The 18609-nt window shown below is 41.0% G+C and overlaps 1 protein-coding gene across 3 annotated transcripts in view; it reads right to left on the bottom strand.

The window, feature by feature from the left end:
* Positions 1 to 1735: 1735 nt before the first annotated feature.
* LOC132399229 (transmembrane channel-like protein 5) overlaps positions 1736 to 18609 on the bottom strand; it is a 128913-nt gene continuing 112039 nt past the window's right edge. For 2 of the 3 annotated variants that reach the window (XM_059979394.1, XM_059979395.1), the window contains 4 exons: positions 8207 to 8255; positions 6914 to 6970; positions 5319 to 5387; positions 1736 to 4624 (listed from right to left, as the gene is read on the bottom strand). In XM_059979394.1, coding sequence (XP_059835377.1) covers positions 4524 to 4624; positions 5319 to 5387; positions 6914 to 6970; positions 8207 to 8255 — 276 coding nt within the window. In that variant the 3' untranslated portion in view covers positions 1736 to 4523. The remainder of the gene's footprint in view (positions 4625 to 5318; positions 5388 to 6913; positions 6971 to 8206; positions 8256 to 18609) is intronic. The other variant, XM_059979396.1, reaches the window with a different exon arrangement.

Here is an 18609-nt window from a genome sequence, read left to right as displayed (position 1 = left end):
TATTGAATACCTAAGTTTGTTTCTTGTATCCTTAAAGTTTATTACTTTGAGGAATGGTGCCAATTAGTTTTGCGATTCTTGCGGTAAGCTGCTGTCAATTAAAATGACTCAATATCAGTGTGAGTGCACTGTGATAGAACTGTAGTAATTTAAAAATAAAGATCTGAGAAGTGCCAGATGGAGTTCCACCCAGAAAAGTGTGAAGTGATATTGGAAGGTTGAATTTGAAGAGTTAATGGGAGGATTCTTGACAGTGTGGAGAAACAGAGGGATCTTGGGGTCCACTTCCATAAATCCCCCAGAGTTGCCATACAAGTTGATATGATATGTCGCCTTCATTAGTCAGGGGATTGAGTTCGAGCTGCGAGGTAATGCTGCAGCTCTATAAAACCCTGGTTAGACTATACTTGGAATATCGAGTTCAGTTCTGGTCACCTCATTATTGAAAGGATGCAGAAGCTTTTGAAGAGGGTGTAGAGGAGGTTTAACAGGATGCTTCCTGCAGTACAGGGTATATCTTATGAGGATAGGTTGCACAGTCTAGGGCTTTTCACTTTGGAGAGAAGGATGATAAGAGGTGACCTGATAGAGGTGTATGAGATAAAAGGCATAGATAGAGTGCATAGCCAAAGACTTCTATCCCAGGGTGGAAATGGCTAATCCAAGCGGTTATAATTTTAAGGTGATTGGAGCAAAGTATGGAGGGGTGGGGAGGTGGAATCCGAGATAAGTTCTTTACACAATGGTGGGTGCATAGAATTCCCTGCCAGGGTGGTGTTAGACAGATACTTTAGGGGCTCTTAGATAGGCACATGTATGATAGAAAAATGGAAGGTTATGCAGGAGGGAAGAGTTAGATTGATCTTAGAGCAGCTTAAAAGATCGACACTAGATCGTAGGCCAATAATCCTGTACTGTGCTGTAATGTTCAATGTTCTTAATACAGTATACACACATATTCCGTGTATAAATAAAGTGGATTGGAGTTTAGAAAAACAGGAACATGGGTAACCCTAAAGTAAGTACATGTTCGCTGAAGGGCCTTTGTTGTGCTATAGGGTTTCTATGTTCTATGGATTCCAATTAATTGGGTCATTGGTTAATCATGACAGCCACTTATTTGGGAGATCTCTTAAAGAACAAAAACTATCAAGAAAATCACCATGATTCTCTTAATTTATTTGGGGAACTATACTACTTAACTGTGTTAAAAACAACAGTGATTTTTGTCATGGATAACTGGTGAGAAATAAGCAGCAAGACAGTTGGATTTTGCATTCAGTAGTTTCAAGTGTTCAGGCTTGGAGATGTCAGAAACAGATAGGATTGAAAATGAAATGAGTTCATTGCTTCAACAAGTTAAGAACTATGAAGAATTTGAAGGTATCAGCAATCATCTTGAATGTTACAATGAAAATGAAGATTTGGAGGATGCAATTTACAACAGCATTGTATGAAGATAGTCTTCACAAGGTGTCTGCACTGAATTTGTTCACTCGTATACTGGATGAATTCCTCCATTGATAACTTTTAGAAACTAATACAGTTTTAAAGTACTGTAGTATTATTGATGATGTTCTAATTTGTTCTATATTTCATTTAAATATATAAATTTGTTATTCAGTTTGTCCTTTTTATACCTTTTTTTTAATGATTCCGGCTAATTGAGCCAAAATGTACTGAGACCGTTGTGTCCAGAATCCACTGCATATATATAGAAGTAACACACTGAAAATTAAAAGCAACATGACAATATTTATTACATGAGTGAGAATGATCCACTTCCCTCACGTTTTCAGTATTGTCACTCCAGTCTTGATATTTTTGTTACACGGAACAAGTTGTGGTGGTAAGATTAATGCATTTAAATTCACTAACATCTGTAAATCAAATGTACCTCAAACTGATAACTGTAAATTGTACAATTGTTATTATCTGTTAGCTGTGATCAGCACCATAATGACAAGTATCTTGTATTCTGGTCTTATAAATAGTCTATGGTTGATCAGAGACAATGTCTGATAATAATTCTAAATATTTTTCCTCCACAACTGGCAAAAATTAACAGTTATGTACAAAAGGATTGTGTTGTACAGTTACAGTAATTATAACACTTTTACACTTGTTACATGAACTTTTACAAATAAACATTAAAATGTCAAAAAAAACCTAACAGCTCAGGCAGCACTTGTGGAGAGAGTAGCAGAATTAACTGGCCCAGATTGTTCTGGGAGCTATTTGGTGATCCCTTTAGGAAATGTTAGCTAGCCACCATGCATCTCCTCCAAATAGATAAATACATTTTATATCTGGTTGTTCAGCTGTTCTAGTCAAGCTGCAGTGTCAGGTATATTTGAATGGAATTACTGACCTTCATTGATGAAAGTGAAGGGGTTTAAAAAATAATAAGTATGCTTTCAATTAAACTTTTTTTTCATTTTTAATTATTTATGAATTTCCATTGTGTCTGAAGATGGGAAATGAATCATGGTAGGTGGAAGTGCCTCTGTTTGCTCTATCTGAGCTTATGGAATGGCTCTATTAGCCATTTGAGGATTCCGGGAACCATGCACCCCCAAAAGTACACTCAGGATAACCAGGAGGAGAACATGTGCCATGAACCAGATTGAGGACCAATGGGTAAGATGATATTTATTGATCTGAAACTTTAAATATACTCTACCATTAGCGCTGCCTGACCTGCTATGCATTTCCTGCATCTTTTGCAATTATCAGATTGCCAGCATCTGGAGTATTTTGCAGTAAACTTCAGGTTAAGCCATAAAAATATTAAACAGTATTAAATCAGAAGTGATTCTGATTTAATTCATTGTACATTTTCTCTCAGAACCAGTTTAAATCTGGCACAGTCTTAGTAAAGGTAATTTTCACAAGCATGAGTGAGAGACTGTGCAAAATGGTTTAAGCAGCACTACCCTAGCTAACTGTCTTCAAGAGATCAAAACCAGCTTAAATTGGCACTATTTTATAATATTGTAAGGAATAAAATGAAAATGTCACAGAGCTGCTGTACATGGCTCAAATGAAGTTAACATGCAAGCACACTGGAGAAGTAAAGTGACTAGAGATTTAATCTGCACCTGCCAATTGCAACCACCAAGATATGTAAACCATAGGAGCTGTCCCAGATTTCTGCTTAAGCTTCAGTAAGAGAATGTTAGCAGCCCTGGAGAAGTGACACAACTTGCCCACTTTTTCCCCAAGTTGCAGCAGGAATCTAGAACTTCCAACAGAATTTCTATATCCAGGTGCCAGAAGAAAGGAAATATACAGAGCAGATTACAACAAGGCACAAAAATTCACCAAAATGTGAATGGACCAGGTTTATGTAATTGAAAAGATAACAAACATAATTGTTAACTATTATTGACTTGCTAATTAAGGAGGAATAATACTTCTGTAGTTTATCAAAATAAATGTTGCAGTTACTTTAGAGTAATTTTCCAAAATCTACTGAAAATATTTATTATAAAGTACAGGTATTTACATACATTTCTTCTTTCTATAAATTAAAAGATACACTGAAAAGCCGTTAACATGTTGGAACAATGACTATCCCACTGTTTCAAAATTCATTTCTGACTGAGGTCTAAGGCCTGAGCATCAAGTTCTTAGGCTTCATATGTTCTTTCAGGTTGAACTATATTACCTGTGTTACATGGCTGAACTTAGAGGGTTGGTTGAAGGTCTGGGTTTGGAGGAAGGGATTTCCAGAGAGGCTAGCATCAGGATGGTAGGGAAGTTCAGAAGTAGCAGAGAATGGGGCAAATTCATTGGGTGTCATAGACCAGGGACTGAGAAAAGATTTGTGAGATGGTGAATTGTTGAGAGGCCACTCTGCGCGGGAGGGATCATGAAGATTTAAGAAAGTTCTCACCTGGTGCAACTCTCCCAGATTGCTCTGTGAGATTAAGACCTTGTCTTCCTGGTATTGCCCTACGATGGGTAATCCAAAAGGTATGTGTTTCAAATTGTTGTGCAAAACCCCAAAAGCAACTTTAACCAAGAAATTATTGTACTGTCACAGAACAATAATTGCAAGGGTGATCTGGCCAAATTCCCTGATTGAAAGCATAGACTAGGAGATGGTTGGAAATCCAATTAATATCTAGATGAATTGCTTTTAAATCACTCAGTGCTGGAGGAAAAGGTTATGCGATCCAGATTTCTAAGTATTCGACTTCATTGGGCTAGCTGATCTAAATTCCATTTCTATTGATACAAGGTGCAGCACATGGAGTAACATTTGCTAGCATGAGCAACCAATTATTTCAAGACAAATAGAGCAGCAAAAACTGTAAAGGACTTATGCCAGCATTCAAAAGTCTTCCAGCGATCGGTGGGTTTATGATTGTACTGTGAGCACAGCTATCCAAGGGCTCACCTGAGGTGGAAGTGTCGTTGTAAGAGGCAAGAGTTTCCCACTGGTTAGTGTTACCTGCGCTTTTTCATACAAGTCCTCTTTTAGAGATTTCTTGAGTGGCATAATGCACTGAGAATAGTTATTGATAGTCCTGCTGTTCTGCCTGACGCTTGGCAGCCAATGCCAGTGCAAGAGCACTGCCAGCTTCCTCTCTTGCATTTGGGTTATGCCCTTGACCTTCTGCAAGAGAAAAACAATTCCATCAGCCTGAGGGACTAATGGGTTTATGAAGATCCTACATGGCTAATTAGTATAATAAAACAATCTATCTTCTCTGCTCAGGATGAACGTACAGATCTTTCTGAGACCAGTTTGTTCTTGACTGTGGCTGGTGTCCTTCACGCAGAACGTGGGTTCGCATGTGAGTAAACCGTTACACCCAACTACTCCAGAAATTACCTCCACTGCTTATGTGCACACTAGACTGGTTTAATTGTAATGGCCCTTTTATTATTCTGTAATTACTTGTTAAAGTTGAAATACATTTTCTCGGTAATTTTATACGGTGTATGATCTGTTATTTTTCTGGTGAACAATAACTGTGCATGAGGCAGTATTTACACAGAATTTGCTACAATCAATGTTCCTTTATTGGAACGTCCCAATTTCCTGTTTGGTTGAACCCCAAATCATACTGACCCTAGACGTATGTTGTTTATGAAAGGTGGCCACTGAGTCCATGGCTGTTAGCAGAGTTAGCTAACAAGCCAAGTTTGTACAAAAGTCCTGGTGAAAGGGTTACACATACTTTGCATGGATGTACAGACCTGGAAGCCTCCATGCACATCAGTCATGTGGAGTCCCCTAAAAATATACTGGAGTGAATTCTTATTTAACAGTTTGGATTTTATTATTAGTTCTATAGATTAAATACCTCTCTCATGTTCACTTGTTACATTTGACAGCTCTATGTTGCTGGTAGGCACAGATTCTTCATCTGATCCTGAAAGAGTAAGTTTAATATTTTATCTTTAAATTACATTCATTAAGTTCACAGCCTCCAAGTAACATCTGAACTTCATTACCATCAAGTAGCCAGATTGAAGTGTGCATTACATATTTCTGATACATTTTATTGCACTAGTAAATTCTGGTTTCAAATTGTAAAATATCAATATAGTTTGTTGTTTCTTACAAAATTTTAATAATTGTTTGCCACAAGCAGGATTGGGAACTTCTTAAAAAATTGCTGAACTGGAAACCCAAAGATTGCGAGTTCAATTCTGACAAACTAAACTCAATTTGGCCATTTATGGGTAACACCAGCAAGAGTATCAATTAGAGCTTTAGGATAACATACAAACTCCTTGATTCTTTGATGACAGAAAAATGAACTGGCAATGCAACCTCATCCTGGCTCATATAAGGCCATAGGTATAGGACTCTGCTGCTCAAGGCAAAAATTTATATTGGTTTGTTCAAAACCCATGTATATTCAATAAACAACTTTTACTTTCATAGCAAAAGGCAAAACCACTGAAGCACACAAAGTTCAGAGTATCGCCAATTAAGAGAGTGAAGGGTGTAAGAGCTTCAATCAACAGAGAAAAGTGAAATCACAAGTTCCAAATGAATGACAAATGCTATTCCTAAAACTGAGGAAAATGTTACATCTTCCCTATCTTTTTCCTGCTTAGGCGCAAGTTTAACATCTGTAAAAGTAATTATCACTGGACACATTGGTATAAATCCTATATATAGCAAGAAAACAGGAAATAGCTTAGTAAGTGTTGAGAAAAGTCTAAGAGTCATCCAGAAAATGTAAGTGTGCTAATGGCACGCTTATAAAGAACAAACTCACTCCTCTGTGGACTCTCCCTCACACGCACAATCACGATAACCTAATTAACCTTTTGGATACTGGAAGCTTATCTGAGCTTTTAAAATGTGCATATACTTGTTCCTTTGGAATATTATTAAATTTAAGTTTCTCTAAACTTTCAATGATACAGTATATATCATTGAATTAAACACAAGGAAAATTTAATACCATAATAAATCCTTGCCATCTCCAATTTTCTCTGAATTTATTATGAGATGCATTTGCCGGATAGTTTCTTTAGATTGAAGCCTCAGTTACAGATTTGGTTAAAACACCATTCTCTAGCTGATATTCCCAAAAGCTAAAGCAAGAAGCCACGAATTATTAATGCAGTACTTATTCAAGTGGACACTGGGCAAAATCATTGCTGTGTTAGCAAAAACCAAACTGCTGAAGGAATTTAGTGGGCCATGCAACATTGGTGGAGGCAAGCTGACCGTCAACGTTTCAGGTTGAGACCTGAAATGTTTGACTACCCCTTTGCCTCCACAGGTGCTGCTTGATCCACTGAGATCCTCCAGCAGTTTGTTTTTTGCTCCAGATTACAAGATCTCCATTGCAGTATTAGGCCCGTTCAAAAACAGGCAGCGAAGTTGGAGAGAATGCAAATAACTTCATTAGCATATCAGCCTCAGAAATGTGAATACCTGGGTGCACTTTGTTATTTCTCCATTGTGATCCAAAGCCATGCTGCTCTGTAAGATCTAAAGGAATAAAGCTTTAGGGTAAGAAGCTGGAACACTTCTATCATTTGGAAATTATCAGGACACTGTTGGGCAAATGATATTATACGTTACTTTCTTTTCATATGTAGTAACTGCAACTTTTCCAGTATTATTATTTATTTAGAGCAACAAACTCGTGCTACCCCATCACACCCACGTGACCGATTAACTAACTAACCTATATATCTTTGGAATGTGGGAGGAAACCAGAGCACCCAGTGGGAAACTCCTATGGTCACAGGGAGAACTCACAACCTCCTTACAGACAGCAGTGAAATTGAACCTGGGTTGCTGGCACTGCAATAGTGCTACATACAGCAACCTCTACATTAGGGTGCTGCCCCAATTTTTTAAAATCCATTTATAGATATTACATATTTCCTGGATTTTCACTTACTTGTTCTGATGGCAATGCCTGCAGTGCCATGCTTTGGATGGTCATTGACATCATCCCTTTCAATTATTTTCAGAAGAATTAAAGGAATGGTAGAGACTGACAGCTGGGGGAACCTAAGGTGCCATGATGTAGCTACCTTACCTGCAAAATCAAGCCCTTTATCAAAGTGTTTAACTCTGTAATATTTTTTCAAGATGACAGGATCCTGGTAGACTTGGGTCACACTACAAAAGGGACAGTGCATGTGGCGACCTTTTGAATTAGCAGAACATTTCTCATCCTGGCAGGGAACTGGGTTGTAGTTCTGCTCTGTTGCTTTACCCCCCATGGATGTAGTTGATTTCTAGGGTATTTCCTCTCAGGTGAGCACCAACCAGAGGCAGCAAGGCTCACAGCCGAGCTCTATACAATTTCTGATCCGAGGCCAAGGTTTTACCAAAATGCTCCCATATCACAACAACGTCACCAAAACTGGCCACAATTCTGATCATGCACACAAATGTTTAACACCTCTAGATCTGTCAGTGACTGACTGGGCAGAATATTGGCTTTGTTGCTGCATAAAGGAGGCTGATTAAATTAAACTGAAAGTGAAGGTCAGCATGTTCCTTCTTTCCACCAGCAATATTTATCACATTAACATTGGGAAACTGTAACATAAATACAACTATTGAACACAAATGTTTCTCATTCAAAGAAACATAGTTTAAATGGCAAGCTTGGTGGTAAATGGGCTACTCTTAGTCTGCTGTGATTCTGTGCTATGGATCAAGAAATAATACCTCAGCAAAGCTTTATTCATTTAATGTTAGACTTACCTGGGCTATATTGATGAATTCCTCTTCTTTCCTCAAGTTGCAGATAAGGCTGAATGTAATTTGAAGGAAAAGTATTAAAACACATGTAAATTTAATATTTTTTTACTTTAACAACATTTACACCAGACTGTTTAATTTGGGTATTTTTTCTGTTGTACTGTAACCAAATAAAATTGGTCAGTATATTTTCACTCTATGTTGCAAGAACAGACCTTCTCATAAATCATATTATATTTTCTTTATCTAATTTTCACCCACTTCTCCCCAGTCTGGCGATGCAAAGTGCAATCTGATCTTACTATATATAACTGACATTTCAAAGCCAAACTCTGCCATCTTCATCAGAAGCACAGAAACATAGAAAATCTACAGCACAATACAGGCCTTAGAAATTACTAGGCTTACATATAGCCCTCTATTTTACTAAGCTCCATGCACCGATCTAAAAGCCTCTTAAAAGACCCTATCGTATCTGCCTCCGCCACCATTGCCAGCAGCTCATTCCACGCACTCATCACTCTCTGAGTAAAAAACTTGCCCCTGGCATCTCCTCTATACCTACTCCCCAGCACCTTAAACCTGTGTCCTCTTGTGGCAACTATTTCTGCCCTGGGAAAAAGCCTCTGACTATCCACACGATCAATGCCTCTCATCATCTTGTACACCTCCATCAGGTCACCTTTCATCCTCCTTCTCTCCAAAGAGAAAAAGCCGAGTTCACCCAACCTATTCTCATAAGGCATGCTCCCCAATCCAGGCAACATCCTTGTAAACCTCCTCTGCACCATTTCTATGGCTTCCACATCAGACCCCACTTGGAGTACTGTGCTCAGTTCTGGTCACCTGTAGTGAGGCGACCAGAACTGAGCACAGTACTCCAAGTGGGGTCTGACCAGGGTCCTATATAGCTGCAACATTACCTCTCGGCTTCTAAATTCAATTCCACAATTGATGAAGGCCAATACACCATATGTCTTCTTAACCACACAGTCCATCTGCGCAGCTGCTTTGAGCGTCCTATGGACTCAGACCCCAAGATCCCTCTGATCCTCCACACTGTCGAGAGTCTTACCACTAATACTATATTCATATTTGACCTACCAAAATGAACCACTTCACACTATCTGGGTTGAACTCCATCTGCCACTTCTCAGCCCAGTTTGGCATCCTATCAATGTCCCACTGTAACCTCGGACAGCCTTTCACACTATCCACAACACCTCCAACCTTTGTGTCATCAGCAAACTTACTAACCCATCCCTCCACTTCCTCATCCAGGTCATTTATAAAAATCACGAAGAGTAAGGGTCCCAGAACAGATCCCTGAGGCACACCAATGGTGACCGACCTCCATACAGAATATGACCTGTCTACAACCACTCTTTGCTTTCTGTGGGCAAGCCAGTTCTGGATCCACAAAGCAATGTCCCCTTGGATCCCATGCCTCTTTACTTTCTCAATAAGCCCTGCATGGGGTACCTTATCAAATGCCTTGCTGAAATCCATATACACTACATCTACTGCTTTTCCTTCATCAATGTGTTTAGTCACATCCTCAAAAAATTCAATCAGGCTCGTAAGGCACAACCTGCCCTTGCCATGGTTTATCATGCCCCACAAACGACCAGGAGACGCAGAAGATTCTTCAAGAAGTGTTAAACTTTAATTTGCAAATCAAAGCTGAGACAGTCAGTGAGCTAGTCACCAAATGCCCGCTGATCCTTGTACATAGCATTTTTATAGCATTCTTCTAGCCTAGTTGCATTAGCATTTCCAATCAGTCTACAGTTGCATATCACCAATGCATTAGCTCCTGACTTGCCACTATTGTTTCAACCCATTAACTTAATCATGTTCTAATCTACTTTTTAGATCACGTGTTACCTCATCCCTGGCAACAGTTATCTCTTAGCTAGCCTCTCATTAACGTACTATCGCATGTTTCATCCTCCTGTCTGCCACCATTATCTTCTCATTTGGCTACTTTCCAAAGTCACTATATTTGGCTACATTCTGAAGTCACTAATAAGTCAATAGCTACATGGTAAATACGTAAAAAAATACAATGTGTACATAGTAAATCAATAATGCGTAGTAAATGCTTAGTAAGCAGTGTTCATAGCAAATGATACATTTTTGTTTCCAATACCCTTTACAAATACATGCTGACTACTCCTAATCATATTATACGTCTCCAAATGTTCATAAATCCTGCCTCTCAGGATCTTCTCCATCAACTTACCAACCACTGATGTAAAACTCACTGGTCTATAATTTCCTGGGCCATCTCTACTCCCTTTCTTGAATAAAGGAACAACATCCGCAACCCTCCAATCCTCGGGTACCTCTCCCGTCCCCATTGATGATGCAAAGATCATTACCAGAGGCTCAGCAATCTCCTCCCTCGCCTCCCACAGTAGCTTGGGGTACATTTTGTCCGGTCCTGGTGACTTATCCAACTTGATGCTTTCCAAAAGCTACAGCACATCCTCTTTCTTAATATCTACATGCTCAAGCTTTTCAGTCTGCTGCAAGTCATCACTACAATCACCAAGATCCTTTTCTCTAGTGAATACTGAAGTACAGTATTCATTAAGTGCCTCTGCTATTTCCTCCAGTTCCATCCACACTTTCCCACTGTCACACTTGATAGGTCTTATTCTTTCATGTCTTATCCTCTTGCTCTTCACATACTTGTAGAATGCCTTGGGGTTTTTCTTAATCCTGTCCTCCAAGGCCTTCTCATGGCCCCTTCTGGCTCTCCTAATTTCCTTCTTAAGCTCCTTCCTGCTAGCCTTATAATCTTCTAAATCTCTAACATTACCTAGCTCTCCGAACCTTTTGTAAGCTTTTCTTTTATTCTTGACTAGATTTATTAAAGCCTTTGTACACCATGGTTCCTGTACCCTACCATAACTTCCCTGTCTCACTGGAATGTACCTATACAGAACTCTACACAAATATTTGCATATTTGCCACATTTCTTCTGTACTTTTCCCTGAGAATATCTGTTTCCAATTTAAGCCTCCAATTTCCTGCCTGATAACCTCATAATTCCCCTTACACCAATTAAACGCCTTTCTAACTTGTCTGTTCCTATCTCTCTCCGATGCTATTGTAAAGGAGATAGAATTATGATCACTGCCTCCAAAATGCTGACACTGACCAGGTTCATTTCCCAATACCAAATCAAGTACAGCCGCTCCTCTTGTTGGCTTATCTACATACTGTGTCAAGAAACCTTCCTGAGCACACGTAACAAACTCCACCCCCATCTAAACCCTTCGCTCTAGGGAGATGCCAATCAATATTTGGGAAATTAAAATCTCTGTTATTATTACACCTTTCCAAGATCTGTTTCCCTATCTGCTCCCCAATATCCCTGTTACTATTAGGTGGCCTATAAAAAACACCCAGTAAAGTTATTGACCCCTTCCTGTTCCTAACCTCCACCCAAAGAGACTCCATAGACAATCCCTCCATGGTGTCCATCTTTTCTGCAACTGTGATACTATCTCTGATCAACAGTGCCATGCCCCCACCTCTTTTGCCTCCCTCCCTGTCCTTTCTGAAACATCTAAAACCCAGCACTTGAAGTAACCAATCCTGTCCCTGAGCCATCCAAGTCTCTGTAATGGCCACCACATCGTATCTCCAAGTACTGATTCACGCTTTATGCTCAACCACTTTGTTCACAACACTCCTTGCATTAAAATAGACACATCTCAAGCCTTTGGTCTGAGCAGGTCCCTTCACTATCACCTGCCTATCCTCCCTCTTACACTGTCTACAAGCTTTCTCTATTTGTGAGCCAACCTCCTCTTCCCCAGTCTCTTAAGTTGGGCTCCCACCCCCCAACAATTCTAGTTTAAACTCGCCCCAGTAGCATTAGCAAACCTCCCCACCAGGATATTGGTCCCCCTAGGATTCAATTGCAATTCGTCCTTTTTGTACAGGTTACACCTGCCCCAAAAGAGGTCCCAATGATCCAGAGATCTGAATCCCTGCCCCCCTGCTCCAATCCCTCAGCCACGCATTTATTCTCTACCTCATCTTATTCCTATTCTCACTGTCGCGTGGCGCAGGCAGTAATCCCAAGATTACTACCTTTGCGGTCCTGCTTCTCAACTTCCTTCCTAAGTCCCTGTAGACTTTTTTCAGGACCTCTTCCCTTTTCCTACCTATGTCATTGGTACCAAACATTCCGGACCCTGGCATCTGGGAGGTAAACTACCATCCAAGTTTCTTTCCTACATCCACAGAATCGCCTGTTTGACCCCTTAATTATAGAGTCCCCTACCACTACTGCCTTTCTCTTCCCTTCCCTACCCTTCTGAGCCACAGGGGCGGACTCTGCGCCAGAGGCATGGCCACTGCAGCTTCCCCCAGGTAGGCTGTCCCTACCAACAGTACTCAAACAGGAGTACTTATTGTCAAGGGGTACAACCACAGGGGTACTCTCTAGAACCTGACTTTTCCCATCCCCCTCTTGACTGTGGCCCACTTGTTTGTCTCCCGTGGCCCCAGTGTGATCACCTGCCTGTAACTCCTCTCTATCACCTCCTCGCTCTCCCTGACTAGGCGAAGGTCATTGAGCTGAATCTCCAGTTCCCTAACTCGGTCCCTCAAGAGCTGCAGCTCAACACACCTGGAGCATATATAGCCATTTGGGAGGCTGGGAGACTCCAGGACCCCCCACATCTGATACTGATCAGGGATGATGTCTGGTCATGTCTAGTCTGGTGGTATTTACACCCCTGTTGCCATCCCTCCTGACTGGTTAGCCCTCACTGTATCAGGTTTCTGCTCTCCCACTTTGTTTACAATCTAATTCCAGTTCTTACTCAGAGCAAACTTTGTCTTTGCTAAAATTCTTTTCCTCAAGATTTATTTCAATGGCTTCCTTTATCAGGCAGGCCCAAAAGCCATTGGCACAGCACAGTAGTTTTGTGCCACTGAAGTCAATCCCATGGTCATTGCGAATGCAGTGTTCTACTACTACTACTCCTCCTACGTTGACTCAGGCCTGGGGAGCCAGCGTCAAGCACAATGCCTTACAAGGCATGAAACGAAAGACTGTGTGGCACGCCACTCCTCACACAGACAGGAGGTGGCCGTTGACTCACAAGGAGTTCATCCGCCCTTCGACATGTTTTTTCAGTCCTGCTGGGTGCCTACACACCCTCCTCCCTGGTTAACCGAAGTGCACCAGGGGGTGTGCCAGTTGAGTCGCTGACAACCCGACCCAAGACAGGTAGTACTGGGCTACATGGCACCAGTAGCAAGGCAAGGCCTTGATCTGACAAACAATACCACCGAATTCTCTGGATAACCAAATGGGTTTGCCTCCTGTGCTCCTTGATGCTGGTTTCCACCGTGTGTCCTGTCTGGCTGAAAAATGCTGCTCGGTATTCACATGGAATCCTGTCAGAACCAGCTGACCTGAGTCCCAGGTCACCTTTGACCCGCATAAGCTGTGATTTGAGCTTCCTTACGGGTTTGTGGATGGTATCAATCCAGTATTTCTTCAGGATCCCGGCAATCCTCCCAGAAACGATGGAAATTTAGGGAAGACTGGCCACAGTGACGGGTTCCTCCTCGTTATGTTTACTGGTATTTTGTATATCAGTCAGATGGGACGCACGATGGTATCCCGCATCAAGGAGCACAGGTGTATCCATTTGGGTTACCCGGCGAAATCGGTGGCAGCAGAACACAGCATTCGCAATGGCCATAGGATTGACTTCGATGGCACAAAACGATTGTGCTGCTTGTGGGATCGCCTGGTAAAGGAAGCCATTGAAATAAAAGCAGAGGAAAAGAACTTTCACTGAGAGGTAAGTCCGGTGACTGTAACGTGTTTGTCTTGTTGGATGCAATCGACTCAGGTGTGTTCTTCAGTTGAGCATCGAGTATCCGGTCCACATGACTTCTCCATGCCTGATCTCCAACATCCACTATACATCAATGGTCCAGTTCTTGTAGCTATCCTACTGGGTGTCCACTTGTCTTCTCAGTAATTATGTGTTAGGACTTTCTGTCCAACATCGAAGCTCCTTACTGCTTTCACTTCACACTGGCTGAACTGTTTATTCTGCACTTCCATCCGAAGATCTGGTTTCAGGAGGTCTGTGCGAGATTTCAGATTCCTGCTCATGAACAGCATTGCAGGTGTTTGATTTGCCATCGCATGAACAGAGTTCCGATACACAAAAAGGAAGTTGTCGAGCTTGTGCTGTACAGAAATGTCCCCCTTGTCCATCACTTTAATGGACTTCTTGAAGGTTTGGATAAACCTTTCAGCCAACCTATTCATTACAGGGTGATGAGGAGCTGATATGACATGTCTGATGTCGTTTTTCTTCATGAACAGTCAGAATTCTTCTAATGTGTATTGTAGTCCATTGTCACTCACAATTTATTCTGGTAAGCCATTTCTGACAAAGTTAGTCCTCAGAGCAGAGACAGTCTTTGCTAACGTTGTTAACTTCATTGGTGTAATCTTTGGCCGCTTTGAATGAGAATCCACAGCAATCAGAAACATTGAATCCATGCCCAGCAAAGTCAATATGTACTCTTTGCCATGGCGATGACAGCCACTCCCATGGGTGTAACATTGCCTGTGGTGGTGTACTTTGAACTCTTTAGCATCATGAACAGCTTTTGGCCAAGTCTTCAATCTTACAGCACAATACAGGCCCTTCAGCCCACAATGCTGTGCCAAACATGTACTTACTTTAGAAATTACCTAGGGTATAGAAAGACTAGCACTATCAAATTCATCAATTTTCCCAACTGAAGCCATTGCAACTTTATTTTCATTTTAAACTCAGCACGTTCCTCAATGTTACTCATGTGTTCCTTTGTTGGTGTCTGCCGTGGCTTTCATGTGCTGTTTAACTCTTGCTGTTTCACCCCATTACTGTTGGTGCAATTTGTGATATTTTCTGACATACAGGTTCATATTTGTCGCCAACTGTTGTGTCTGTAAACAACTGCACACCAATTAAATGAGAGCACACACGTGGGAGATGGCTTTAACCGGTATATTCACATTGCAGCGAGAGAGAGAGAGAGAGAGAGGGAACAATGTACATGTACAAACAAGAGTGCATGTGACAACAACAGCTCAATACATGGTGCTTGGGGGGGGGGGGGGAGTGGTCATTTGCTGTAAAAGAAACAGATCCATTCATTACAATCTGAACCTTAGTAAGTCCATGGGGAAGCAGGAGCGTATTGACACTTATAAACAAGACAGGAACTCAGAGTGGGGGACTCAACCATTCTTAATTAGTGAAAAAAGATAGGTGGGTTCCAAACACGATCCCAAAGTCCCAAGAATCTGGTGGGCTAAGCAGTACTGGAATAAAGGAAAAAAGGCCAGGGATTATATTAATAATGGCAATAGTGAAATTAAAAAAAAGTTTGCCAAGTCAATGCTCTCCTTGTGATTACTTATTTAAAAAGTGTGTGCACTTTTTCTGTCACTGTTATGCTGAGAGCTAGAAGTTGTTAGTCCTTTTTTTGCGTTAACTGGTTTTGGAATTTTACATTTCTGCATCTGTATATTTTCTGACATCCTATTTTGGCTTTCAATTTATTTCAGACATATGAAATTTTTGTGGGTTTTTGATCACAGATGTTTCCCAAAATAAGCAAACGTTTGATCCATCAGATGAATCAATGTAGCTAACTGTATGAAAAGGTGCAATTTTTCTGAGTTTATTAAAGAATTGGACACAGAGCCTTAGAAGAAATTTAAACACAAGAGATTCTGCTGATGTTGGAAACTTGCGGAGCAACACACATAGAATGTTGGAGCAATTCAGCAGGTCAGACAGCATTTATGGAGAGGTTTTGGGCTGAGACTCTTTGTCAGGACAAGACAATGTTGTCATTAACTAACACAATTTTGACATCTTTAGATAATTAATGATGTGACATTGAAATCAAAATAGATTCAAAGTCACAGAGAGATACAATACAGAAATGGGCCCTTCAGCCTACAAAGTCTGCACTGTCCATCAAGCTTAAAATGTTACTATAATACTATCCTAACATATTTCATTCTCCCCTCACTTTCATCTACTCCCCCCACTCATTCGCACTTGCCAGCTGCACAGCGGCATTGCATGTTGAAGGTGGCCCAGCGAATTGTCAGGATGGACCTCCCAGGACTGGACACCATCTATTCCAGCAGACTCAGGAAGAAAGCAATCAGCATAACCAGATACACCACACACCCTGGCCACTCCTGTTTGAACCACTGCCATCCAGCAAAAGGTTCAGGACACTAAAAGCCAGAACAAATAGACAGAGGAACAGCTTCTACCCCAGAGCTGTGGCCTCCATCACACCACTCCCACAGAACAATGATTGAAACTGTGAGCACACACATGGACACAAGTACTTGCACTAACGGCAATTTGTTCATTACTGTGATATTCTGGTGCTTTATTTTCTGCTACTTATCAATTTAATACGGTTTTTTAAAAAAAATACTGCCTTATTTTTATCCACCGCTTTATTTAACTGCCTGAGAGGAAGCTAAACAGAGTTTCATTGTACATATGTATAATGACAATAAAGATCATTCAATTCAATTCAATTGAGGTGCAATTTGCAGTGTCCAATAAATGTACAAAACTTCAGGTTTTTGAAACATGGGATGAAACTGGAACACCCAAAGGAAATCCATGCAGTCACAGGCAAAGCATACACAGAGAGTAATGGAGATCCTATATGTGCTGTATGGGGCTTGTGCTGTGAATGAGTGTTGGTACTACGTTTTGTACCTTGGCCCCAGGGAATGCTGTTTCATTTAGCTGTATTCATGTATGGTTGAACGACAGTTAAACTTGAACTTGTCAGTGCTGAATTTGATCACTGGAACCATAAGCCAGTTGCTCTTCCAGCTGCACTATCGTGAAGTGGTATCTGCTTCTAAGTTAATGGTAGGCTTTGAAAAAATTGTCAGGTAAGAAACAGACAAAAATTGCTTCCCCATCATGTAAAATAGACCTGTGACTTTCTTAAAAACTTACAGAAAGCAACACCATTCACTTATTGCAATGGCAGACTCATTCTCCATTGCATGACACACAGCCAGTTTGGATAAGTTTGCAGAGACGTGGAATGTTATCTGAGGGCAATCAGTATGTCAGAGGCTTGAACATGGGATATTCATGGTCATGGTACACTCATGGGAGCCTGGAGAGGGTGGCCTGGACTTGGAGCAGTGATCAAAACTTGGCTACAAAGAAAAAAAAAGGAGTTCACTGCATACTAGGGAATGGAATTAAAATTGAGGGAAATAGAGATGTACCTTTACAAAACTCTGCCAGTCTGGCAATAGGGTTAGTTACATTTTGTTTAAAATGAAAAAAAGAACAAAGTTACAGAATATTATGATATTTTCTGGAATAATGTTGGCTGATTTTGATAGTTACATTCAGAGAAGTATGGTTAAGAATAGATAATTAACTTCTTTCCCTTGGAGCAGACTGTATCAATGTCTATGAAATCCAAAGCTTAGTTTACATTGCTGAGACTGTTACACAAAGCTGGGATATGCAGCTATTTATTTGTTTAGCAATACAGTATAGAGTAGGTCCCTTTGACCCTTCAAGTCACGCCATCCCAGCAATCCCACAACCCCAATTTGTGGGACAATTGATGTACCGGAAGGTCTTGGGACTGTAGGAGGAAACCGGAGCACCTGGGGCGATCACATGCTTTCCACAGGGAGGTGATACAGAGGCTCCTTACAAAATGGTGCCAGAATTCAACTCCAAACTCTAGAACGGCCCAAGTTGTAACAGTATCATGCTAACTGTGGTTCCCTTGTTGACTGTTGATCGTGAGAGAGTCAACGAAGTAAGGACAGGCATGGCATGCTCGTACTGAGGAATGGGTGGTGGACAATTACTTAGAAACATTTTGTGAAAGACCCAGTTTGGCTTAGGAAGCAGAGAGGCAGAGAAAAAGAGAAAACTGAATCATTAACGCACATTATTCACGAGGAGATTGATTTTGAAACAATAAAACTGAAAAGACACCAGACCAGACTTAGAGCTTATAAGCTGACATTGAAATGAGCAATGTGCCTGCCCAAGGGGATAGCAGCAAGGGAGGAGATGTAGGATTGCTGAAAGGCAGGGTGTAGAAAGGCACTTCAATCCCAAACACTTCCACTAGTGCTGCTGCATTGTGGTTCCAGTGACCTGGCTTCAATCCTGCTCTTAGGTGCTCTCGGTGTGAAGCTTTTCCCAGTTCTCTTTGCGGCTAGGTGGATTTCTGCTGCCTGGTCAAGTTTGCTTCCACATACAAAGATGCACAGAGTTTTTAAATGGCTACTGTAAATTAGCACTTACTGTAGGCAAGTGGAAAAAAAGAATTAA

This window comes from Hypanus sabinus, chromosome 9 (genome assembly GCF_030144855.1).
Source record: "Hypanus sabinus isolate sHypSab1 chromosome 9, sHypSab1.hap1, whole genome shotgun sequence".
Classification (NCBI taxonomy): Eukaryota; Metazoa; Chordata; class Chondrichthyes; order Myliobatiformes; family Dasyatidae; genus Hypanus; species Hypanus sabinus.
Note: the sequence above shows the minus strand (reverse complement) of the source record. Positions and strands in the feature narration are given on the sequence as shown.